The 27,736-nt window shown below is 42.9% G+C and overlaps 1 protein-coding gene across 1 annotated transcript in view; it reads left to right on the top strand.

Annotated features, from left to right (window-relative positions):
• Nucleotides 1–27,736, top strand: part of LOC129869345 (obscurin-like) — a 90,766-nt gene that overhangs the window by 36,901 nt on the left and 26,129 nt on the right. The window contains exons 37-47 of the mRNA XM_055943677.1: nucleotides 1,429–1,695; nucleotides 4,117–4,380; nucleotides 5,605–5,871; nucleotides 6,036–6,299; nucleotides 7,268–7,534; nucleotides 8,380–8,643; nucleotides 17,717–17,983; nucleotides 18,150–18,413; nucleotides 18,568–21,996; nucleotides 23,111–23,186; nucleotides 23,272–23,369. Of these exons, the coding sequence (XP_055799652.1) occupies nucleotides 1,429–1,695; nucleotides 4,117–4,380; nucleotides 5,605–5,871; nucleotides 6,036–6,299; nucleotides 7,268–7,534; nucleotides 8,380–8,643; nucleotides 17,717–17,983; nucleotides 18,150–18,413; nucleotides 18,568–21,996; nucleotides 23,111–23,186; nucleotides 23,272–23,369 (5,727 nt within the window). The remainder of the gene's footprint in view (nucleotides 1–1,428; nucleotides 1,696–4,116; nucleotides 4,381–5,604; nucleotides 5,872–6,035; nucleotides 6,300–7,267; nucleotides 7,535–8,379; nucleotides 8,644–17,716; nucleotides 17,984–18,149; nucleotides 18,414–18,567; nucleotides 21,997–23,110; nucleotides 23,187–23,271; nucleotides 23,370–27,736) is intronic.

The following is a 27,736-nucleotide window of genomic DNA, read 5'->3' as shown; positions in this document are numbered from 1 at the left end:
GGGTGGGACAAGCTTGGCTTGGGTGGAGTAAATAGGGCAGAACTGAGATGGGGTTGTGGAGAGGGATGTATTTGGTTTGGGAGACAGAGAAGGAAGAACTTAATAATACTAAGAAATAGACAGGACCCAAATGTAACTGGTATCACTATTAGTAAACATGTGTATAAAATAAATATATTTGCAGGTGATCTCCTGATATACCTGACCAATATTGAAAACTCAATGCCCCCTTTGCTAAAAATATTTTCTGAATACACTAGTCTCAGGATATAAAATTATCTTGGAATGGAACAAAATAATGGAAAAATAATAATACCTCATGATGCACAGCAGTCCTTTAAGTGGATAACAAAACATATTAAATACTTAGGATGCTTAACAAGTGACAGCAAACAACAAATATATGAAGATAACTTTATTCCATTACTCAACAATATGAAATCTGATCTAATTAAATGGAATAATCTTCCCATTAACCTTCCAGGAAGATTTCATTTCTATAGAATGGCATGACTCCCAAAGTTTTAGCATTTATGTTCGGTAATACCAATTACCCCGCCGAAAACGTTTTTAAAAAAAGTATACTTGTCAGAAAAACCATAGAATTAAAAGGAAAGTATTACATCTTCCTAAGTCTGAGGCTGGTTTTAATCTTCCAGACTTGGGTGGTGAGTTGATACAATTCCAAGACTTTCACTTGCTACATATAGTTAAATGCTCTAAAGAGGAACAATGGGTAGATATTGAATATGTGCATGCTCATCCCCAGAATCTTTTCACGTGTCTATTTTCAAAGGATAAAGCTAAGAGCACAAATAACTTCATATTTACGAATACTATAAAAATATTGAAGAAAATGTGATGTATTTTGCAGGAACCAATATCACTCCCTATGAACACAACGTTAGGGAACAATCCTTTGGATAGCTTTTCAGAATTCATTGACAAATTGATCCACATCTTACAATATTACAATACAATTGTCACGGCCGTTGAATGACGTGGACCAAGGTGCAGCGTTGTAAGCGTACATTTTCTTTTTATTAGGTGATGATGCCGAACAAAACAATAAACACTACAAAAGAAGCCATTAAGGCTATGTGCCACAAACAAAGTTAACCTCCCACAAAGACAGGTGGGGAAAAAGGGCTACCTTTGTATGGTTCTCAATCAGAGACAACGATAGACAGCTGTCCCTGATTGAGAACCCTACCCGGCCAAAACATAGAAATACAAATAATAGAAGGAAAGAACATAGAATACCCACCCCAAATCACACCCTGACCGAACCAAATAGAGACATAAAAAGGATCTCTAAGGTCAGGGCGTAACAACAATATTCTGAATTATCTCTTTCTATTACTCACCCTAACATTGGTCAAATGGAACGTAGATTTGGAATTCCCTTATTGTCTTCCAACTACCCAGAGCTGCCTCCATGCTTTGAAGAAGACCTTCAGGCTGTGGAGGCTGAGGAAGGAGGCACGGCCTTCCTGTCCTGTGAACTGTCTAAGCCTGGAGTCCCAGTCCAGTGGAGGAAGGGCCGGCTGCCTCTCAGGCCCAACAGGAAGTACCAGATGAAGCAGGACGGCTGTGTGTTTCAGCTACACATCCTGGAGCTGAAGTCCGAGGACAGTGGCAGCTACTCGTGCCAGGCAGGTTGTGTGGAGACCACCGCCTCTGTGTCTGTGAAAGGTATGTGTGTGATTGGTTGTGTAATAGCACACACTTGCTGCATATAGAGGAATCACACCTCATCAAATCAAATCAAATTGTATTAGTCACATGCGCCGAATACAACAAGTGTAAACCTTACAGTGAAATGCTCAGTTACGAGCCCCTAACCAACAATGCAGTTTAAAAGACATACAGATAGGAACAAGAGATAAAAGTAACAAGTAATTAAAGAGCAGCAGTGAAATGACAATAGCGAGACTATATACAGGGGGGGTACCGATTCAGAGTCAATGTGCGGGGGCACTGGTTATTTAAAGTAGTATGTACATGTAGGTAGAGTTATTAAAGTGACAATGCATAGATGTTACAGAGAGTAGCAGTGGTGTACAGAGGGGGTGGGGGGGGGGGGGGCACTGCAAATAGTCTGGGTTGCCATTTGACTAGATGTTTAGGAGTCTTATGGCTTGGGGGTAGAAGCTGTTAAGGAGCGTCTTGGACCTAGACTTGGCGCTCCAGTACCGCTTGCCATGCGGTAGCAGAGAGAACAGTCTATGAGTAGGGTGGCGGGAGTCTTTGACAATTTTTAGGGCCTTCTTCTGACACCGCCTGGTATAGAGGTCCTGGATGGCAGGAAGCTTGGCCCCAGTGATGTACTGGGCCGTTCGCACTACCCTCTGTATTGCCTTGCGGTCAGAGGCCGAGCAGTTGCCATACCAGGCAGTGATTCAACCAGTCAGGATGCTCTCGATGGTGCAGCTGTAGAACAGCTCATCACGGCCATATTCAGTGCAACAAAACTCCAAGAAGTATAAAGTATAAACACAAATATACACTGCTCAAAAAAATAAAGGGAACACTTAAACAACACAATGTAACTCCAAGTCAATCACACTTCTGTGAAATCAAACTGTCCACTTAGGAAGCAACACTGATTGACAATACATTTCACATGCTGTTGTGCAAATGGATTAGAGAAAAGGTGTAAATGATAGGCAATTAGTAAGACACCCCCAAAAAAGGAATGGTTCTGCAGGTGGTGACCACACACCACTTCTCAGTTCCTATGCTTCCTGGCTGATGTTTTGGTCACTTTTGAATGCTGGCAGTGCTTTTACTCTAGTGGTAGCATGAGACGGAGTCTACAACCCACACAAGTGGCTCAGGTAGTGCAGCTCATCCAGGATGGCACATCAATGCGAGCTGTGGCAAAAAGGTTTGCTGTGTCTGTCAGCGTAGTGTCCAGAGCATGCAGGCGCTACCAGGAGACAGGCCAGTACATCAGGAGACGTGGAGGAGGCCGTAGGAGGGCAACAACCCAGAAGCAGGACCGCTACCTCCGCCTTTGTGCAAGGAGGTGCACTGCCAGAGCCCTGCAAAATGACCTCCAGCAGGCCACAAATGTGCATGTGTCTGCTCAAATGGTCAGAAACAGACTCCATGAGGGTGGTATGAGTGCCCAACGTCCACAGGTGGGGGTTGTGCTTACAGCCCAACAACGTGCAGGACGTTTGGCATTTGCCAGAGAACACCAAGATTGGCAAATTCGCCACTGGCGCCCTGTGCTCTTCACAGATGAAAGCAGGTTCACACTGAGCACATGAGCACGTGACAGACGTGACAGAGTCTGGAGACGCCGTGGAGAACGTTCTGCTGCCTGCAACATCCTCCAGCATGACCGGTTTGGCGGTGGGTCAGTCATGGTGTGGGGTGGCATTACTTTGTGGGGCCGCACAGCCCTCCATGTGCTCGCCAGAGGTAGCTTGACTGCCATTAGGTACCGAGATGAGATCCTCAGACCCCTTGTGAGACCATATGCTGACACATGCACATTTGTGGCCTGCTGGAGGTCATTTTGCAGGGCTCTGGCAGTGCACCTCCTTGCACAAAGGCACTGGGTAGCGGTCCTGCTGCTGGGTTGTTGCCCTCCTACGGCCTCCTCCACGTCTCCTGATGTACTGGCCTGTCTCCTGGTAGCGCCTCCATGCTCTGGACACTACGCTGACAGACACAGCAAACCTTTTTGCCACAGCTCGCATTGATGTGCCATCCTGGATGAACTGCACTATATGAGCCACTTGTGTAGGTTGTAGACTCCGTCTCATGCTACCACTAGAGTGAAAGCACTGCCAGCATTCAAAAGTGACCAAAACATCAGCCAGGAAGCATAGGAAGTGGTGTGTGGTCACCACCTGCAGAACCATTCCTTTTTTGGGGGTGTCTTACTAATTGCCTATAATTTACACCTTTTGTCTATTCCATTTGCACAACACCATGTTAAATTTATTGTCAATCAGTGTTGCTTCCTAAGTGGACAGTTTGATTTCACAGAAGTGTGATTGACTTGGAGTTACATTGTGTTGTTTAAGTGTTCCCTTTATTTTTTTGAGCAGTGTATATGCACTGTACACATTTTGAGAGTTGACTTTCCTCTGTGTCCAGTTAAAGTACTCATTGAGAAGAAGCTCCTTGACACCGTCATCATGGAAGGGGAGACGGCGACCTTATCCTGTACGACCTCTGACCTCACTACCCCTGTCACATGGAGACGCAACAACATGCCCCTACTGAACGGAGACAAGTATGAGAACCGTAAGGAGGGCAAGCTCAACCTGCTTCTCATCCACAATGTGGACCCAGATGACTCTGGGATATACTCCTGTGATACTGGAGACATGCAGAGCAGCGCCAATCTGACTGTCACAGGTAAGGATTCCCCATCATCTACAGAGAAGCAACATAACCAGGATCTTATGTTTATCTCAGAGGGTCACAATATTCAGAATTCTTTCTGTGTATTACTCACCCTAACATTGGTCAAATGGAACATAGATTTGTAAGAGAAGGCAGCAATGGGAGGGTGGAACAGGCTTGGCTTGGGTGGAGTAAATGGAGGAGAACTGGGAGGGGGTTGTGGAGAGGGATGTATTTGGTTTGGGAGACAGAGAAGGAAGAACTTGGTAATACTAAGAATTAGACAGGTCCCAATTGTAACAGGTATCGGAATTAATAAACATGACTATAAATAAATATATTTGCAGGTGATCTCCTGATATACCTGACCAATATTGAAAGCTCAATGCCCCCTTTGCTAAAAATATTTTCTGAATACACTAAAATCTCAGGATATAAAATTATCTTGGAATGGAACAAAATAATGGAAAAATAATAATACCTCATGATGCACAGCAGTCCTTTAAGTGGATAACAAAACATATTAAATACTTAGGATGCTTAACAAGTGACAGGAAACAACAAATATATGAAGATAACTTTATTCCATTGCTCAACAATATGAAATCTGATCTATTTAAATGGAATAATCTTCCCATTAACCTTCCAGGTAGATTTCATTTCTTTAGAATGGCATGACTCCCAAAGTTTTTGCATTTATTTTCGGTAATACCAATTACCTCGCCGAAAACGTTTTTAAAAAAAGTATACTTGTCAGAAAAACCATAGAATAAAAAGGAAAGTATTACGTCTTCCTAAGTCTGAGGCTGGTTTTAATCTTCCAGACTTGGAATGGTCACAACTCACTACCCAAGACTTTTACTTGCTACATATAGTTAAATGCTCTAAAGAGGAACAATGGGTACATATTGAAGATGTGCATGCTCATCCCCAGAATCTTTTCACATGTCTATTTTCAAAGGATAAAGCTAAGAACATAAATCACTTTCTATTTAATAACACTATAAAAATATTGAAGAAAATGTCATGTATTTTGCAAGAACCAATATCACTCGCTATAAACACAACCTTATGGAACAATCCTTTGGATAGCTTTTCAGAATTCACTGATAAATTGATCTACATCTTACAATATTACAGTACAATATTCTGAATTATCTCTTTCTATTACTCACCCTAACATTGGTCAAATGGAACATGGATTTGGAATTCCCTTATTGTCTTCCAACTACCCAGAGCTGCCTCCATGCTTTGAAGAAGAGCTGCAGGCTGTGGAGGCTGAGGAAGGAGGCACGGCCTTCCTGTCCTGTGAACTGTCTAAGCCTGGAGTCCCAGTCCAGTGGAGGAAGGGCCGGCTGCCTCTCAATCCCAACAGGAAGTACCAGATGAAGCAGGACGGCTGTGTGTTTCAGCTACACATCCTGGAGCTGAAGTCCGAGGACAGTGGCAGCTACTCGTGCCAGGCAGGTTGTGTGGAGACCACCGCCACTGTGTCTGTGAAAGGTATGTGTGTGATTGGTTGTGTAATAGCACACGCCTGCTGCGTGTAGAGGAATCACACCACATCACAGTCATATTCAGTGCATCAAAACTCCAAGAAGTATACAGTATAAAGACTAATATATATGTACTGTACCCATTTTGAGAGTTGACTTTCCTCTGTCCAGTTAAAGTACTCATTGAGAAGAAGCCCCGGGACACCGTCATCATGGAAGGGGAGACAGCGACCTTATCCTGTACGACCTCTGACCTCACTACCCCTGTCACATGGAGACGCAACAACATGCCCCTAGTGAACGGAGACAAGTATGAGAACCGTAAGGAGGGCAAGCTCAACCTGCTTCTCATCCACAATGTGGACCCAGATGACTCTGGGATATACTCCTGTGACACCGGAGGCATGCAGAGCAGTGCCAATCTGACTGTCACAGGTAAGGATCATCTACAGAGAAGCAACATAACCAGGATCTTATGTTTATCTCAGAGGGTCACAATATTCAGAATTCTTTCTGTGTATTACTCATCCTAACACTGGTCAAATGGAACATAGATTTGTAAGAGAGGGCATCAATGGGAGGGTGGGACAAGGTTGGCTTGGGTGGAGTAAATGGAGGAGAACTGGGGGGGGGGGGGGGGGGGGGGGTGTGTTTGGGAGACCGAAGGAAGGACTTAATAATAATACAATGTAATTGTATTACTTTTTCTGTGACTTGTAAAATGAATAAGAGTTCTGAACAGATTAGGAATGTATGTCGAATCATTATTATTATTTCTGGTTTAATAAATTGTGACAATAAAATAATTTTAAAAAGCTTATAAGCAATAGAATGGCAAAGGTCTTACCAGACTTGATACATATCAATCAAACAGGGTTTATTATCAATCAAACAGGGTTTATAAAAAATACACATTTACCAACAAATACAAGAACTTGTTTCATTTTAACACCACGCTCAAAACAACCTGGATATAGATTTATCAATAATGGCTGTTGATGCCAAAAAGGCTTTCGACCAGCTTGAATGGCCTTTAACTTTATTCCATTACTCAACAACATGAAATCTGATCTAATTCAATGGAAAAATCTTCCCATAAACCTTACAGGTAGATATAATTTCTTTAGAATTGCATGACTCCCAAAGGTTTTGCATTTATTTTCGGTAATACTAATTACCCCGCCGAAGAAGTGCAAGTCTTAGAAATACAAATAATAGAACGAAAGAACATAGAATACCCACAATAAATCACACCCTGACCAAACCAAATAGAGACATAAAAAGGATCTCTAAGGTCAGGGCGTAATTCAGAATATTGTTGTTATCTCTTTCTATTACTCACCCTAACATTGGTCAAATGGAACATGGATTTGGAATTCCCTTATTGTCTTCCAACTACCCAGAGCTGCCTCCATGCTTTGAAGAAGAGCTGCAGGCTGTGGAGGCTGAGGAAGGAGGCACGGCCTTCCTGTCCTGTGAACTGTCTAAGCCTGGAGTCCCAGTCCAGTGGAGGAAGGGCCGGCTGCCTCTCAGGCCCAACAGGAAGTACCAGATGAAGCAGGACGGCTGTGTGTTTCAGCTACACATCCTGGAGCTGAAGTCCGAGGACAGTGGCAGCTACTCGTGCCAGGCAGGTTGTGTGGAGACCACCGCCACTGTGTCTGTGAAAGGTATGTGTGTGATTGGTTGTGTAATAGCACACGCCTGCTGCATGTAGAGGATTCACACCCCATCAAATCAAATCAAATTGTATTAGTCACATGCGCCGAATACAACAAGTGTAGACCTTACAGTGAAATGCTCACTTACGAGCCCCTAACCAACAATGCAGTTAAAAGAAATACAGATAGGAACAAGAGATAAAAGTAACAAGTAATTAAAGAGCAGCAGTGAAATAACAATAGCGAGACTATATACAGGGGGGTACCGAGTCAATGTGTGGGGGCAGTGGTTATTTGAGGTAGTATGTACATGTAGGTAGAGTTATTAAAGTGACAATGCATAGATGACAACAGAGAGTAGCAGTGGTAGGGGTGAAAGGGGGGGGGGGACACTGCAAATAGTCTGGGTAGCCATTTGACTAGATGTTCAGGAGTCTTATGATTTGGGGGTAGAAGCTGTTAAGAAGCCTCTTAGACCTAGACTTGGCGCTCCGGTGACGCTTGCCGTGCGATAGCAGAGAGAACAGTCTATGAGTAGGGTGGCTGGAGTCTTTGACAATTTTTAGGGCCTTCTTCTGACACCGCCTGGTATAGACGTCCTGGATGGCAGGAAGCTTGGCCCCAGTGATGTACTGGGCCGTTCGCACTACCCTCTGTAGTGCCTTGTGGTCAGAGGCCGAGCAGTTGCCGTAGCAGGCAGTGATGCAACCAGTCAGGATGCTCTTGATGGTGCAGCTGTAGAACAGCTCATCACGGCCATATTCAGTGCAACAAAACTCCAAGAAGTATTAAGTATAAACACAATTATATGTGTACTGTACACATTTTGAGAGTTGACTTTCCTCTGTGTCCAGTTAAAGTACTCATTGAGAAGAACCCCCGGGACACCGTCATCATGGAGGGGGAGACGGCGACCTTATCCTGTACGACCTCTGACCTCACTACCCCTGTCACATGGAGACGCAACAACATGCCCCTACTGAACAGAGACAAGTATGAGAACCGTAAGGAGGGCAAGCTCAACCTGCTTCTCATCCACAATGTGGACCCAGATGACTCTGGGATATACTCCTGTGATACTGGAGACATGCAGAGCAGCGCCAATCTGACTGTCACAGGTAAGAATTTCCCATCAGAGAAGTAACATAACCAGGGACTTATTTCAGCTTTTTACAGTATTCAGAATTCTTTCTGTGTGTTACTCACCCTAACATTGGTCAAGTGGAACATAGATTTGTAAGAGAGGTGTCGTGGTGAATTCCTTTATTATCAAATGAGGAGATACAAACATATCACACAAGTCAGAGTTATACTTAAACTAAATACTTTTTTCACTTATTAATAAGGAACACATGTCACACGACACCCACACAAGTGAATGATGTGAGTGCTCTTCAATTACTATGGCTGGTCAACAAACCACCCTTAGATGAGTCATCGAGAGCCCCGAGACCAAGTATACAAAGGTATTTTATAGCAAAGATACACCCCCTTAGTCTACATGACAAACAGCAAATGTGTGGAATGGGTCACAAGGTTGGGATCCGTATGAAAGAAATTAATAATTCACAGCAGATGGTTTCTGCTGTAAAGACTGTTCTCATTGTGTGGAAACCAGGGTCTGGCCCCCAAAACAAGCTTCCCCTCATCATTATCCATAGCCGAGCCATCTTCACCCTGGTAACTCCCGGCACACAAACATCAACTCATGCTATGAAATGCTGTCTTTAGGCCTTGATCAGCAAAGGCGTCGTAAATCCACTGTCGGCATTAAAGCCCCAGAGGCCCGCTCAGTTCACACAGACACATAATACTTCTAAGAACCCACTATTCTGTTGCATAAACCAACCGTTTGATGCAATAACAGTATTGTAACATAATATTGTAATTTCGCTCCCCCATTTTGAGAATTCTATCGACTTAAAAGAAAATAACAAGATTTTTGTTCAAATTACTTCACATGTAGAACAAAAAATAAGGAATCAAACAACTTTTGACTCAAACATACAGGAAGAAAACGTCCTTGCAATAATACACTACCATTGTAAATGACCATACGTCGGTTCATTGAGCCTTTAACCTTAACATAAAATGATCCTTAATTTGGGAATGATGTAAACATGAAAATATCGTTAACAAATGATCTGCAGTTTAAATCGAAGTACATTTTTCATCAGTACGAAACAAATCATCGTGTTGATACTAAGCCTACTCCCCTAGGTCAGCATCCCAGAAACTAAAATTAGCATATCTGGTTGGACAAATCAAAGTAGTGAATCCGGGTTTATTGCGTTGGTGCGTAATGAACGTAACCCAGGACAAGCATCACGATCCCACTATTTAGAAGGCTACTCCTATAGATCAAATAGATTAGGATCATTTTCACTCTCAGGATCAGAGTTCACCCTCTCCATTCACCAGGGCGTGCTGAGAATAGTGTCGACATCTTTAGTACACAACAACAATCAAAACCATCAATCCGTAATACATGAATTGCGTCACTCATATGGTTATTAACATACTAAACTCAAATCAATCAGTCCGTTTTTAAAAATCATTCAGTTTCCAAATCGTAATCAAAACCCAATTAATTATCCAACCCAAATTTAGAATGACAATGCTCAGGGATTCACATTGGTCCTAACACTCAACGTTAAAACCCTCAACATAACACACAACAACATTGGCAGAATGTACATGTATATTAAAATACAGTATAATTATCCTATAATTCTAGTATTACGTTTATTATCACGATTTTAATTACAGATCATCATCTTAATGCATTCTTAATCTAAATTACTGTACATTTTGCAGTGTGTAGATGACCAAAAAATATATATATTTTTAGACAAGCCTAAATCAATTATGGACACAGGTGACCAACCCCCCCCCCCCCCCCCCCCCCCCTTCAGGCACTGATTCTTCTGGCGTCTTTTCATTGGTTCTTCTTCAGATAGCTTCATGGTTCAAAGTTGAAGGCCCACGATAATGTCCCACCTGAGCTGCCACCACCTTTACCACCCATTATATCTTGACCATTTGCCAACGATACCAGCAACATGAGAGAAGTTTGGAACAGATCTCTCTCCATGCTCACTCCACGTGGACTCCTGTCACACTCCTGAGAGAAGAGGCATGAGAGAAAAAACTGTTGATAGCTTCCATTGGATGCTGTACACCGGTTGCAGGCTCGGACTCAGGTCTCTCAGTAGAAATGGTGCGGACCGGGCCGTGTTGAAGGCCTTTGTCGGTCTTCTTCAGCCGGTTAGAGGGAGTTTTGAGGTTCACACTGTTCTCGGCTGAATTATCCCTGCCATGCATCAAGACACCATCCGACGTCACCTTTCATGATAACCTCGAGAGAAGACAGATCAGAACAACAGCTTAGTTCAGGAAATCCAGCCAAATTATGACTTTTACCAATTATTCTTCATATAAATCTCTAAACACATGTCAAAGTGAATAACAACACATTCTGTTGAACTATTTTTTTCAAATTGGCTTACACTCCCCATCACATTGTCAACTTCATCGCAGAGCCACAGGATCAGGAAGTTAGACCTCTGACCCATCGGGAGAAATCCCAACAATCCAGGAGACCCAATCTGGTGAGATTTGTATCGAAACAAAACAGAACAAGCAACACAACAATACACTCCTTCATATCACTCGATACACTTCTACATATCACTCAATACACTCCTACATATCACTCGATACACTCCTTCATATCACTCAATACCCTCCTACATATCACTCGATACACTTCTACATATCACTCGATACACTTCTACATATCACTCGATACACTTCTACATATCACTCAATACACTCCTACATATCACTCGATACACTTCTACATATCACTCGATACACTTCTACATATCACTCAATACACTCCTTCATATCACTCGATACACTTCTACATATCACTCAATACACTCCTTCATATCACTCGATACACTTCTACATATCACTCAATACACTCCTACATATCCCCTCGCCCCTACAGACCGCACCAATCTCCACTGTGATCAATTCAGTATCAGGACGGCTCTAAGTCGCCCGCAAACGACCAATGATAGGTGTCTTTGAGTCTACTAACTCTCCGATCCTCCTCCACTGACTCGGCCCTGTTTACGTCTCTACGGTGTCCCCTCATACAGGACCACACTCAGAGCCCACGTAACAGAGGCTTTTCTTAAAAACTTGACTTTGTGTGGTTCGCTCCTTTCTTTAAAAAAAACAATATGTTCGGGATGTGGTATCCACTCGGCTCGCTTCCTCTCAGATCTTAGGCGGGTCCATCTGCTCCGTTCCCGAAGTGTGGTCTCCCTGAGATTGCAAGTTTGAGGGATCCCTTGTATCATGATTTACCCAGGTCGTCAGGAGCGGTCACCAAGTGAAGAATCACATCCACATCACCGTCGCCAAATGTCGTGGTTAATTCCTTTATTATCAAATGAGAAGAGACAAACAAATCACACAAGTCAGAGTTATACTGGGTCTTCCTTTCCTGTGGCAGTCCTCATGAGAGCCAGTTTCATCATAGCACTTGATGGTTTTTGCGACTGCACTTGAAGTAACTTTCAAAGTAATTTACATTTTCCGGATTGACTGACCTTCATGTCTTAAAATAATGATGGATGGTCATTTCTCTTTTCTTATTTGAGCTGTTCTTGTCATAATATAGACTTGGTCTTTTACCAAATAGGGCTGTATTCTGTATACCACCCCTACTTTGTCACATCACAACTGATTGGCTCAAACGCATTAAGATGGAAATAAATTCCACAAATTAACTTTTAACAAAGCACACCTGTTAATTGAAATGCATTCCAGGTGACTACCTCATGAAGCTGGTTGAGAGAATGCCAAGAGTGTGCAAAGCTGTCATCAAGGCAAAGGGTGGCTACTTTGAAGAATCTAAAATATACGCAACCGTTCAAAAATTTGGGGTCACTTAGAAATGTCCTTGTTATAGAAAGAAAAGCAAACATTTTTGTCCATTAAAATAACATCAATTTGATCAGAAATACAGTGTAGACATTGTTAATGTTGTATATGACTATTGTAGCTGGAAACGGCAGATTTTTTACGGAACATCTACATAGGCGTACAGAGGCCCATTATGAGCAACCATCACTCCTGTGTTCCAATGGCACGTTGTGTTAGCTTGTTTGGCATTTTAAAAGGCTAATTGATCATTAGAAAACCCTTTTGCAATTATGTTAGCACAGCTGAAAACGGTTGTGCTGATTAAAGAAGCAATGACACTGGCCTTCTTTAGACTAGTTGAGTATCTGGAGCATCAGCGTTTATGGGTTCCATTACAGGCTCAAATGGCAAGAAACAAATACCTCTCTTCTGAAACTCATCAGTCTATTCTTGTTCTGAAAAATGTGATTCTATTCCACTATTCCATGTGAGAAATTGCCAAGAAACTGAAGATCTCGTACAACACTGTGCACTACTCCCTTCACAGAACAGCGCAAACTGGCTTTAACCAGAATAGAAAGAGTAGTGGGAGGCCCCGGTGCACAACTGAGCAAGAGGACAAGTACATTAGAGTATCTAGTTTTAGAAACAGACGCCTCACAAGTCCTCAACTGGCAGCTTCATTACATAGTACCCACAAAACACCAGTCTCAATGTCAACAGTGAAGTGGCGACTCCGGGATGCTGGCCTTCTAGGCAGAGTTCCCCTGTCCAGTGTCTGTGTTATTTTGCCAATATTAATCTTTTCGATTTGTTGGCCAGTCTGAGATATTGCTTTTTCTTTGCAACTCTGCCTAGAAGGCCAGCCTCCCGGAGCCCCATCTTCACTGTTGACGTTGAGACTGGTGTTTTGCAGGTATTGAAGCTGCCAGTTGAGGACTTGTGAGGTGTCTGTTTCTCAAACTAGACACTCTAATTGCAAAATAGTTTTCTAATGATCAATTAGCCTTTTAAAATGATAAACTTGGATTAGCTAACACAACATGCCATTGGAACACAGGAGAGATGGTTGCTGATAATGGGCCTCTGTACGCCTATGTAGATATTCCATTTAAAAAATCTGCTGTTTCCAGCTACAATAGTCATTTAGAACATTAACAATGTCCACACTGTATTTCTGATCAGTTTGATGTTATTTTAATGCATTAAAAAGGTGTTTTTCTTTCAAAACAAGGACACTTCTATGTGACCCCAAACTTTTGAACGGTATTTTGTATTGTTTAACACTTTTTTGGTTACTACATGATTCCATATGTGTTATTTCATAGTTTTGATGTCTTCACTATTATTCTACAATGTAGAAAATAGTAAAAATAAAGAAAAACCCTTGAATGAGTAGGTGTGTCCAAACTTTTGACTGGTACTGTATGTAACGTATAAAATAACTATGTATTTATACTATGATCCTCCCCTTCTATGGAATGCCCGCCGCCTTCATACAGTGGGGCAAAATAGTATTTAGTCAGCCACCAATTGTGCAAGTTCTCCCACTTTAAAATATGAGAGAGGCCTGTAATGTTCATCATAGGTACACTTCAACTATGACAGATAAAATGAGAAAACAAAATCCAGAAAATCACATTGTAGGATTTTTTATGAATTTATTTGCAAATTATGGTGGAAAATAAGTATTTGGTCACCTACAAACAAGCAAGATTTCTGGCTCTCACAGACCTGTAACTTCTTCTTTAAGAGGCTCCTCTGTCCTCCACTCGTTACCTGTATTAATGGCACCTGTTTGAACTTGTTATCAGTATAAAAGACACCTGTCCACAACCTCAAACAGTCACACTCCAAACTCCACTATGGCCAAGACCAAAGAGCTGTCAAAGGACACCAGAAACAAAATTGTAGACCTGCACCAGGCTGGGAAGACTGAATCTGCAATAGGTAAGCAGCTTGGTTTTAAGAAATCAACTGTGGGAGCAATTATTAGGAAATGGAAGACATACAAGACCACTGATAATCTCCCTCGATCTGGGGCTCCACGCAAGATCTCACCCCGTGGGGTCAAAATGATCACAAGAACGGTGAGCAAAAATCCCAGAACCACACGGGGGGACCTAGTGAATGACCTGCAGAGAGCTGGGACCAAAGTAACAAAGCCTCCCATCAGTAACACACTACGCCGCCAGGGACTCAAATCCTGCAGTGCCAGACGTGTCCCCCTGCTTAAGCCAGTACATGTCCAGGTCCGTCTGAAGTTTGCTAGAGAGCATTTGGATGATCCAGAAGAAGATTGGGAGAATGTCATATGGTCAGATGAAACCAAAATAGAACTTTTTGGTAAAAACTCAACTCGTCGTGTTTGGAGGACAAAGAATGCTGAGTTGCATCCAAAGAACACCATACCTACTGTGAAGCATGGGGGTGGAAACATCATGCTTTGGGGCTGTTTTACTGCAAAGGGACCAGGACGACTGATCCGTGTAAAGGACAGAATGAATGGGGCCATGTATCGTGAGATTTTGAGTGAAAACCTCCTTCCATCAGCAAGGGCATTGAAGATGAAACGTGGCTGGGTCTTTCAGCATGACAATGATCCCAAACACACCGCCCGGGCAACGAAGGAGTGGCTTCGTAAGAAGCATTTCAAGGTCCTGGATTGGCCTAGCCAGTCTCCAGATCTCAACCCCATAGAAAATCTTTGGAGGGAGTTGAAAGTCCGTGTTGCCCAGCAACAGCCCCAAAACATCACTGCTCTAGAGGAGATCTGCGTGGGGGAATAGGCCAAAATACCAGCAACAGTGTGTGAAAACCTTGTGAAGACTTACAGAAAACGTTTGACCTCTGTCATTGCCAACAAAGGGTATATAACAAAGTATTGAGATTAAACTTTTGTTATTGACCAAATACTTATTTTCCACCATAATTTGCAATTAAATTCATTAAAAATCCTACAATGTGATTTTCTGGATTTTTTTTTCTCATTTTGTCTGTCATAGTTGAAGTGTACCTATGATGAAAATTACAGGCCTCTCTCATCTTTTTAAGTGGGAGAACTTGCACAATTGGTGGCTGACTAAATACTTTTTTGCATTTCTGCTAAAATGTGTTATTTGGTTCTTCAATGATAACCTTATCTGTTCTGGCTAACTTTGATTCTATACAAGTAAAGACCAACAATATCCAATTTATCACATGGAATATGCACAGGGAAAAAAGCATCTGGTTCGCAACCACTTAAAGAGATTTTCAGCAGATATTCTTGCAAGAGTTACATTTATTTTAAATTATAAATTGAACATCTAAAGAGGAGCTGGGTTAGAGAGGCATATGCTGCCACCTACTGTAGTAACAGCAGAGGTGTAGGCATCCTGGTAAATAAGAATATATAATTTCCCCTTATATCCCAGCACATGGACCAAAAAGGCAATTTTCTAATATTGAATTAAATGTACTTTACATGGTGAAAAATACACATTGATTTTATAGTATATCCCACCAGTGGCAAATCTGGTGTTTTTAGATGTAATTCATACTATATTAGATCAAATCCAGACAGGAATTATTATTAAAGCATGTGACCTAAATCATACATTCGATAAGATTGACTGACGTAGTAATAAAAAAGGGAGCCTCCATAGAGGTTGAAAAACGTTCTCTACAAATAATTTACAGGACACCTGCAGATGACTATTCCCACCTACAAAAGACAATTCCTTTTTTTCTCAAGTAAGAAAAGCTATTCAAGAATTGGCTCCATTTTTTTTCTCTAAAAATGCACTCAGCAATTTACTGGATAAAGAAAAATCATGATATAGGGATATTGGATCATTCTCCGGTATAATGCTTAATTACACCAATAGAAAATGCACTTAGCGACAGAATTGGGGAATGAACAGCGCACATCTTATAGACACGAAATGTGTTAAATACGTAAACAAAAGACTAAAACCTTTACCATTACAAATGTAGACAGAGGACAGGGAAAAGCCGATCCCCGATATAATTTGCGATTCCTTTTAAGGCGTACATTAGGACAGGGTTTCCCAAACTTGGTCCTGGTGCCCCTCTTGGGTGCATTTAGTTTTTTTGCCCTAGCACTATTCAAATAACCAACTCATCATCAAGCTTAGATTATTTTAATCAGCTGTGTTTTGAATTACCTTTTCTATTAAACACTTTGAAAGCTTTCAGCATTCCAGCTGAAATAATACATTTTATGAAAATATTGTATAAATGTTCAAAAGTAAGGGGCACAAGACAGGGATGTTCCATCTCCCCCTTCCTGTTTGTACTGGCAATTGAACCGCTTGCAGAAATAATTAGACAGGACCCAAATGTAACATTGGTAAACATTAATATAAACTAAACTTATTTGCAGATGATCTCCTGATATACCTGACCAATATTGAAAACTTAATGGCCCCTTTGCCAAAATTATTTTCAGAATACTTCAAATTCTAAGGATATAAAACTAACGTGGAAGAAATGAAATAATGGTGATAAGAAAAAGAATAACTCACAATCTACAGCAATCCTTTAGGTGGACCACAAAAAAATATTATATACTTAGGATGCTTAATAAGTCACAACAAACAACAAATATATAAAGATAATTTTATTCCATTACTCAATAATATGAAAGTAGATCTAATTAAATGGAATAATCTTCCCATAAATCTTACAGGTAGAATAACCCTCTTTAGAATGGCATTGCTTCCAAAGTTTTTGTATCTATTTTCAGTAATACCAATTACCCCACAGAAGACATTCATAGAATAAAAAGGAACGTTTTACATTTACTGTACATAAGTATGAGGGTGGTTTTAACCTTTCAGACTTGGAATTGTATCAACTCGCTACCCAATACTTTTACTTGCTACATATAGTTAAATCCACTAAAGAGGAAGAATGGGTACATATTGAAGATGCGTATGCTTATCCCCAGAATCGTTTTAAGTGTCTAATTTCAAAGGTGAGCAAAGAACATTAAACAACGTAATTGTTAAGAATACTATAATAGGGAATAAAATGAAAGGTATTCTACAAGAACCAATACCACTCCCTAAAAACACAACATTATGGAACCATCCTTGAAAAGATTTTCAGAATTCACTGACAAATTTATCCACATAATTACAACATTACAATAAAATATTCTGAATTGTATTACTGTCTTTCTATTACTCACCCTAACATTGATCAAATGGAACATAGATTTGGAATTCCGTATTATCTCTCCAGAGCTGCCTCCATACTTTGAGGAGGAGCTGCAGGCTGTGGAGGCTGAGGAAGGGGAAACGGCCTTTCTGTCCTGTGAACTGTCTAAGCCCGGAGTCCCAGTCCAGTGGAGGAAGGGCCGGCTGCCTCTCAGGCCCAACAGGAAGTACCAGATGAAGCAGGACGGCTGTATGTTTCAGCTACACATCCTGGAGCTGAAGCCCGATGACAGTGGCAGCTACACATGCCTGGCAGGGTGTGTGGAGACCACCGCCTCTGTGTCTGTGAAAGGTATGTGTGTGATTGGTTGTGTAATAGCACACACCTGCTGCATGTAGAGGACTCACACCTCGTCACAGTCATATTCAGTGCATCAAAACTCCAAGATGTATAAAGTATAAACACTAATATATGTGTACTGTACACATTTTGAGAGTTGACTTTCCTCTGTGACTAGTTAAAGTACTCATTGAGGAGAAGCCCCGGGACACCGTCATCATGGAAGGAGAGACTGCCACCTTATCCTGTACAACCTCTGACCTCACTACCCCTGTCACATGGAGACGCAACAACAAGCCCTTACTGACGGGAGACAAGTATGAGAACCGTAAGGAGGGCAAGCTCAACCTGATTCTCATCCACAATGTGGACCCAGATGACTCTGGGATATACTCCTGTGATACTGGAGATATGCAGAGCAGCGCCAATCTGACTGTCACAGGTAAGAATTTCCTACAGAGAAGTAACATAACCAGGAACTCAGGTTTATCCCAGGGGGTCACAATATTCTGAATTCTCTCTTTGCATTACTCACCCTAATATTGGTCACATGTAACATAGATTTTCAATTCCCTAATTGTCGTCCGTCTCTCCAGAGCTGCCTCCATGCTTTGAAGAAGAGCTGCAGGCTGTGGAGGCTGAGGAAGGAGGCACAGCCTTCCTGTCCTGTGAACTGTCTAAGCCTGGAGTCCCAGTCCAGTGGAGGAAGGGCCGGCTGCCTCTCAGGCCCAACAATAAGTACCAGATGAAACAGGACGGCTGTGTGTTTCAGCTACACATCCTGGAGCTGAAGCCCAAGGATAGTGGCAGCTACACGTGCCAGGCAGGTGGTGTGGAGACCACAGCCTCTGTGGCAGTAAAGCCTCCCCCAGCCAAGACAGAACCTCCCAAGACAATGCCTCCCATGAAGGCTGCCTCTCCCACACCTCCACCAGGGCCAAAGAAACAGGGCATGATCCGGGCATCCATTGTGGGGTCAGAGGAAGACCTGGATCCTGAAGCGACGGTGGTAGACCTACGTAATAAACAGTTATTAAGGTCTATTGGTAAGGAGATTAAGGTAGACCAGCAGGAGAAACAGCAAGTGAAACAGCCAGTAAGAGCTATGGTGAGGGACACAGAGGAAAAAAAGCCATTGAAGTCTTTGGTGAAGGAGATTGAAGTAGACCACATGGTGAAACAGCCAGTGCCCCCAGCGAGACGAGCGTCTATAGTGTCGGATGATGGGGTAGACGAGGTGAGGAAACAGCCAGTTCCACCAGTGAGACAAGCATCTATAATGTCAGATGCTGAGGTAGACGAGGTGAGGAAGCAGCCAGTTCCACCAGTGAGACAAGCATCTTTAATGTCAGATGCTGAGGTAGACAAGGTGAGGAAGCAGCCAGTTCCACCAGTGAGACAAGCATCTTTAATGTCAGATGCTGATGTAGACGAGGTGAGGAAGCAGCCAGTTCCACCAGTGAGACAAGCATCTTTAATGTCAGATGCTGATGTAGACGAGGTGAGGAAGCAGCCAGTTCCACCAGTGAGACAAGCATCTGTAGTGTTGGATGCTGGGATAGAGCAAGTCCTGAAACAGTCAGTGCCACCAGCGAGGCGGGCATCTGTCGTGTCAGATTCTGGGGTAGATGAGGTGAGGAAACAGCCAGTTCCACCAGTGAGACGAGCATCTGTAGTGTCAGATACTGGGATAGAGCAAGTGGTGAAACAGCCAGTTCCACCAGTGAGACGAGCATCTGTAGTATCGGATGCTGGGGTAGATGAGGTGAGGAAACGGACAGTTCCAGCAGGGAGGCGGGCATCTGTAGTTTCAGATCCGGATGCTGGGGTAGAAGAGTTGAGGAAACAGTCAGTTCCATCAGTGAGACGAGCAGCTGTAGTGTCAGATGCTGGGATAGACCAAGTGGTGAAACAGCCAGTACCACCAGCGAGACGAGCATCTGTAGTATCGGATGCTGGGGTAGACCAAGTGGTGAAACAGCCAGTACCACCAGCGAGACGAGCATCTGTAGTGTCAGATGCTGTGATAGACCAAGTGGTGAAACAGCCAGTACCACCAGCGAGACGGGCATCTGTAGTGTCGGATGCTGGGGTAGATGAGGTGAGGAAACAGCCAGTTCCACCAGTGAGACGAGCATCTGTAGTGTCGGATGCTGGGGTAGACCAAGTGGTGAAACAGCCAGTACCACCAGCGAGACGAGCATCTGTAGTGTCAGATGCTGGGGTAGATGAGGTGAGGAAACAGCCAGTTCCACCAGTGAGACGAGCATCTGTAGTGTCAGATGCTGGGGTAGATGAGGTGAGGAAACAGCCAGTACCACCAGCGAGACGAGCATCTGTAGTGTCAGATGCTGGGGTAGATGAGGTGAGGAAACGGACAGTTCCACCAGTGAGACGAGCATCTGTAGTATCGGATTCTGGGATAGACCAAGGGATGAAAAACACAGTTCCACTAGCGAGACAATCATCTATAATGTCAGATGCTGGTGTAGATGAGGTTAGGAAACAGCCAGTTCCACCAGCGAGACGAGCATCTGTAGTGTCGGATGCTGGGGTAGATGAGGTGAGGAAACAGTCAGTTCCACCAGTGAGACGAGCATCTGTAGTATCGGATGCTGGGGTAGATGAGGTAAGGAAACGGACAGTTCCAGCAGGGAGGCGAGCATCTGTAGTTTCAGATTTGGATGCTGGGGTAGAAGAGTTGAGGAAACACTCAGTTCCACTAGCGAGACAAGCATCTATAATGTCAGATGCTGAGGTAGACGAGGTGAGGAAACGGCCAGTGCCACCAGTGAGGCAAGCATCTGTAGTGTCGGATGCTGGGATAGAGGAAGTCGTGAAACAGCCAGTTCAACCATTGAGACGAGCATCTGTAGTATCGGATGCTGGGGTAGATGAGGTGAGGAAACGGACAGTTCCAGCAGTGAGGCGAGCATCTATGATGTCAGATGCTGGGATAGACGAGGTGAGGAAACAGCCAGTTCCCCAAGCGAGAAGAGCGTCTGTAGTGTTGGATGCTGGTATAGACCAAGTGGTGAAACAGCCAGTGCCACCAGTGAGACGATCATCTATAGTGTCCGATGATGGAGTAGAACAGATGGTTAGATCTGTTAGATCTAAAAAGAAGATAGATATAGAAATAGGCCATCAAGAGAAACATCCAGTGAAGTCTATTCTGAAGGAGACAGAGATAGAACAGAGGGATAAACAGCCAGCAAGGTCTACAGTGCAGGAGACTGAAAAACCCAAGATGATGGAGGATGATAACCAACTCCATATCTCAGAGGATGAGTCCTTTACTGAGGCCCCCACCCAGGTAACAGTCAACCAGAGGACCAGCAAGCCTGTAGTCGCTGTTGCTGGAGTTCCCAAGGGGCTACAGATGACTCAGCAAGTTGACGAAATTGCACTTGACAGTGTCGAGGACGAACATGAGATGTTGGAAGCTGCCATCAAGATCCAGGCAGCTTTCAAGGGATACAAGACCCGCAAAGACATGCGGCCCATCTTCAAGCAGGTCTTTAAGAACCAGAATGCTGAGACCAATGGTACCATCCAGCTGGAGTGTAAGGTGGAAGGGAAGCTCAACGCAGTACGCTGGCTGAAGAACAGCCAGGAGGTCATAGGAGACCAACGCCACCGTATGAACACCTCAGAGGATGGCGTCTGCACACTGGTGATCATCAACATGTCAGCCATAGACACTGGGGTCTATACCTGTGAGGTGGCCAACACGTTTGGTGTGTCCTCATATAATGGTAACATTACAGTGGGTGAACCTCAAAAGCCACCATCTACCCAGAGGCCCGCAGCCCCAGCCCAGCCCTCCACCCCTTCTGTGCACCCAGTCCTGGCCTCCATTGGCCCTCTCCAGCCAGCCCAGACCTCCACCCCTGGGAAGGAGACTGTGGAGTCTGTGGAGTGTGAGGGGATCTCCCTGTGGCAGGCCTACAATCTGACAGAGGAGGATCCCCACATGACCTTGCAGGAGAGGAGGAGGGCCTCCCTTATCGCCGCCAGCTCTAGTAAGTCAAGTTAGAAACATTATAGATGTCCTTAGTACGTGACCTGGGTCCTGTGCAGTAATTGTGTCTGCATTTGCTAGGAGTGAGTTGTAGCTGTTTGCCGACAGACTGAAATTCATCTTTGCCTTATTAAAGGGGCCATTTGTACATCTCTTTTTGGACAAAATTAATTATATTTTCCCATTGATTCTTGAGAATGTTATGTGTAAATGCCTCATGAGCTTCATTCAACTGTCGTAGTCCATCAGATCCCAAAATATAAGCTTGTTTCACTCCGTTTTGTAAACAATGCAATTGTAAAGAAGACATTGTATACAGGGGCATCATTCACCCCAAAAGTCTGAGAGGGCACAAAGTACGTGAGGATGACTGGGGGGTGGTCCGTAGAGAGGCTTTGTCTCCGGTCCATAAGTTGGAGAATTTAGAAACAGCTTTTTCCTGCAGTCTAGAGCCAAAATCATTCTGCTCAATTCTATGTAAAAAATATTGTTGTTTTTCTGCATATCTAATGAACTGTCTGTCCTCCTGACTGGTGTTTCTTTTTTTTTAAAGAAACTAAATATGCTTTTCTGTATCTCTGCTAAAATCTGGGTAAAATATTGAAAGAAATGTGGGTGCAATTCAGTACATTTACTTTATTGCTTGCTTTTCTAAAGTCTACCAATCTTGCCAGCAGGCATGCCAGCTAAGATGGTTAGACAAGCTACTTATGTGGTTGGGAGGTTGGGAACCTATCTGGGCTAGCTAAAACCAACTTCATACAATTGACAAGTGGCTAGTGGTATTACAGAGAAAAAACAAACAACAAAATACTATTATTTTATATTTAAAAAAAAATACAGAACAAATCTGAGGGGGCATGTGCACCTGTGCCATCTATGGGCATGACACCTCTGCTGATTACCCTCAAAACATGGTTCAAACTATCATTTTGATCTCATGGATGGTCATTCCTTGCATCCATAGCTCTGTCAATGAATTTTATTGTACTTACATTTCTCCAGTCCCATCCCTCAGATGTTCACCAAAACAGTAGCGGGGTTGTCACTTTGTTGTTGAATTGCAGATTGCCCCTTTAACTGACAATGATAATGTATTTTCTCTGTTTCCCCAGTGTCTAGTCCCTCTGACTACGACACAGCTCCAGATTTCATAGAGCCTGCTGACATAATCCCCAGAGATCACCCCAGGTAAGACATTCAAAATCATAATTTAACATTTAACTATATCCTCCCGTTCTATGGCGTTTGTTAATAAGAACATATATTCCCACAGCGAAAAAGAAGCCATTAAGTCAGACGACCAGTTATCCAATAAGGAGGATAAAGAACAGAAAGTCACGCCTCAACCACCGAGGCATTTGAAGGTCAAAGGTCAGCCAAATTCTGTTATGTTGTTAGATCTAAATATTGAGTTGTTACCTTTTGTGGTGATGGTATTTCACATGTTGTACTGAATCCATTCACTTTAACACTAATGGCTGTAATGTAATACCATGCACATATAATGGGTTGCACTCTGCATTGTGTTGAGTAGAGGCAGAGTTATATAAATCGAAAATAACAGGCATTAGTTCAATTCCTATTAACTGCATCTGCACCTTCTCCAATAGGAGAAGACACAGTGATGCTTAGACCTATATAAGTATTTGTGCACGTGCAAATGCAATGCTTGTGGCACCGGAGTTTGCATACCAGCGACGTGCAGTGAGGTCGGTGGCTGGATGAACACTGTCTTTTATCAAAGCCAGACCTACAGTACTCACAAATAAACATTGATGATGCCCAAATACACCATACAACAGATAGCTCCAATAACCATAGGCTATTAACCAAAACTGACAAACAATTTTCATAAAATGTAAATACCAATGTAGCCAAAAAACACAAGCAATAGCCTCTGATAGCGGCATATTTCATTGCTATAATTTGACAAAAACACACTGCTCAACTGAGTTTAGCCATTGACCGATGTAGCATCCACAGTTACAACTGATAGGTGGCACTAAAATACCAATATATGGACACATTTCATCCGAATAAATCGCCAGTCAAACTCCAAAGCCTTTCACAATGGATTTACAATTCTTCCAATGAGCATGGCTATTCCGTGCCACTAGTGTGAAGTGAAGTAGCTGGCTAGCTAGCTGGCTAGCTAGCTAATCTTTCAGATAACAGACATCAGAAATATAACACAACGTCAAGGATACACAAAGTTATAGCTAGTTGCAACTGAATAGCGAAGCAACATTTTATATTAAAATAAAACAAACCAATGCATGACGCAGTCAGCTAGCTAACAAGCCTGCTACACTAACTAGCTAGCTGCTTGAAAACAACAATCAAAACAAGTAATCCATTGTAGTTTTAACAGTCGCATACATATTTACAACTAAATAGCAAATGCGACATACAGTGCATTCACAATGTATTCAGACCCATTCACTTTTTCTACATTTTGTTACATTACATCCTTATTCTAAAATGGATAAAAAATATTTTTTTCCTTATCAATCTACACACAATACCCCATAATGAAAAAATACAGGTTTTGAGACATTTTTGCTAAAAAACAACAACAACTGAAATATTACATTTACATAAATATTCAGACCCTTTACTCAGTACCTTGTTGAAGTACCTGTGGCAGCAAATACAGCCTCGCGTCTTCTTGGGTATGAGGCTACAAGCTTGGCACACCTGTATTTGGGGAGTTTCTCCTATTCTTCTCTGCAGATCCTCTCAATCTCTGTCAGGTTTGATAGGGAACATCACTACACAGCTATTTTCAGGTATCTCCAAAGATGTTTGATCGGCTTCAAGTCCGGGTTCTGGTTGACCTATGTAAGGACATTCAGAGACTGTTGTCTTGGCTGTGTGCTTAGGGTTGTTGTCCTGTTGGAAGTTGAACCTTCGCCCCAGTCTGAGGTCTGGAGCAGGTTTTCATCATGGATCTCTCTGCACTTTATCTTTCCCTCAATCCTGACTAGTCTCCTAGTCCCTGCTGCTGAAAAACATCTCCACAGCATGATGCTGCCACCACAATGCTTCACCGTAGGGTGGTCTCAGGTTTCCTACAGACGTGGCGCTTGGCATTCAGGCCAAAGAGTTCAATCTTGGTTTCATCAAACCAGACAATCTTGTTTCTCATGGTCTGAGAGTCCTTTAGGTGCCTTTTGGCAAACTCCAAGCGGGCTGTCATGTGCCTTTTACTGAGGAGTGAATTCCATCTGAACACTCTACCATAAATGCCTGATTGATGGAGTGCTGCAGAGATGGTTGTCCTTCTGGAAGGTTCTCCCATCTCCACAGAGGAACTGGAGCTCTGTCAGAGTGACCATCCGGTTCTTGGTCACCTCTCTTACCAAGGCCCTTCTCCCCCAATTGCTCAGTTTGGCCGGGCAGCCTGCTCTAGGAAGAGTCTTGGTGGTTCCAAACTTCTTCCATTTAAGAATGACGGAGACCACTGTGTTCTTGGGGACATTCAATGCTGCAGAAATGTTTGGTACCCTTCCCCAGATCTGTGCTTCGATAAGATCCTGTCTCGGAGCTCTAATTCCTTTGACCTCATGGCTTGGTTTTTGCTCTGACATGCACTGTCAACTGTGGGACCTTACAGTTGAAGTCGGAAGTTTACATACACCTCGGCCCAATACATTTAAACTCAGTTTTTCACAATTCCTGACATTTAATGCAAGTAAAAATTCCCTGTCTTAGGTCAGTTAGGATCACCACTTTATTTGAAGAATGTGAAATGTCAGAATAATAGTAGAGAGAATTATTTATTTCAGCTTTTATTTCTTTCATCACATTCCCAGTGGGTCAGAAGTGTACATACACTCAATTAGTATTTGGTAGCATTGCCTTTAAATTGTTTACCTTGGGTCAAGTGTTTCGGGTAGCCTTCCACAAGCTTCCCACAATAAATTGGGTGAATTTTGGCCCATTCCTCCTGACAGAGCTGGAGTAACTGAGTCAGGTCTGTAGGCCTTGCTCGCATATACTTTTTCAGTTCTGCCCACAAATTTTCTATAGGATTGAGGTCAGGGCTTTGTGTTGTCCACTCCAATACCTTGCCTTTGTTGTCCTTAAGCCATTTTGCCACAACTTTGGAAGTATGCTTGGGGTCTGTCACGTTCCTGACCTGTTTTCTATTGTTTTGGTATGTGTTTAATTGGTCAGGGCGTGAATTTGGGTGGGTAGTCTATGTTTTCTGTTTCTATGTTGGTTTAAGGGTTGCCTGGTATGGCTCTCAATTAGAGGCAGGTGTTTGGCGTTTCCTATAATTGAGAGTCATATTAAGGTAGGTTGTTTCACAGTGTTCGTTGTGGGTGGTTGTCTTCTGTGTCTGTGTATGTTGCGCCACACGGGACTGTTTCGGTATGTTTGTTCGGTTTTTGTGTAGTCTGTTTTCCCTGTCCGTGCGTTCTTCGTGTTACATGTAGTTCTTAAGTTTAAGTCTGTTTAGGTCGGTTTGTTATTTTGTAATCCTTCCAAGTGTTTGTTTTCGTGTTTCGTCTTTGTGTTAATAAATCATTATGTATGCACAACCCGCTGCACGTTGGTCGAATCACTACTCCTCCTCTTCGTATGAAGAGGAGGAGGAACGCCGTTACAGGGTCATTGTCCATTTGGAAGACTCATTTGCGACCAAGCTTTAACTTCCTGACTGATGTCTTGAGATGTTGCCTCAATATATCCACATAATTTTCCTACCTCATGATGCCATCTATTTTGTGAAGTGCACCAGCCTCTCCTGCAACAAAACACGCCCACAACATGATGCTGCCACCCCCGTGCTTCACAGTTGGGATGGTGTTCATCAGCTTGCAAGCTTCCCCCTTTTTCCTCCAAACATAACGATGGTCATTATGGCCAAACAGTTCTATTTTTGTTTCAAGAGACCAGAGGACATTTCTCCAAAATGTACGATCTTTGTCCCCATGTGCAGTTGCAACCGTAGTCTTACTTTTTTATGGCGGTTTTGGAGCAGTGGCCTCTCCCTTGCTGAGCGGCCTTTCAGGTTATGTCGATATAGGACTCATTTTACTCTGGATATAGATACTTTTGTTCCTGTTTCCTCCAGCATCTTCACAAGGTCCTTTGCTGTTGTTCTGGGATTGATTTGCACTTTTCACACCAAAGTACGTTCATCTCTAGGAGACAGAATGTGTCTCCTTTCTGAGCGTTGTGACGGCTGCGTGGTCCCATGGTGTTTATACTTGCGTGCTATTGTTTGTACAGATGAATGTGGTACGATCAGGTGTTTGGAAATTGCTCCCAAGGATGAACCAGACTTGTGGAGGTCTACAATTTCTTTTGATTTTCCCATGATGTCAAGTAAATAGGCACTGAGTTTGAAGGTAGGCCTTGAAATACATCCACAAGTACAACCCCAATTGACTCAAATGATGTCTATTAGCCTATCAGAAGCTTCTAAAGCCATGACATCATTTTCTGGAATTTTCCAAGCTGTTTGAAGGCACAGTCAACTTAGTGTATGTAAACTTCTGACCCACTGGAATTGTGATACAGTGAAATAATCTGTCTGTAAACAATTCTTGGAAAAATTACTTGTGTCATGCACAAAGTAGATGTCCTAACCCACTTGCCGAAACTATAGTTTGTTAGCAAGAATTTTGTGGAGTGGTTGAAAAATGAGTTTTATTGACTCCAACCTAAGTGTATGTAAACTTCCGACTTCAACTGTAGATAGGTGTGTGCCTTTACAAATCATGTCC

This window comes from Salvelinus fontinalis, chromosome 14, assembly GCF_029448725.1.
Source record: "Salvelinus fontinalis isolate EN_2023a chromosome 14, ASM2944872v1, whole genome shotgun sequence".
NCBI classification, from domain to species: domain Eukaryota; kingdom Metazoa; phylum Chordata; class Actinopteri; order Salmoniformes; family Salmonidae; genus Salvelinus; species Salvelinus fontinalis.
This window is presented reverse-complemented; position numbering and strand designations above follow the sequence as displayed.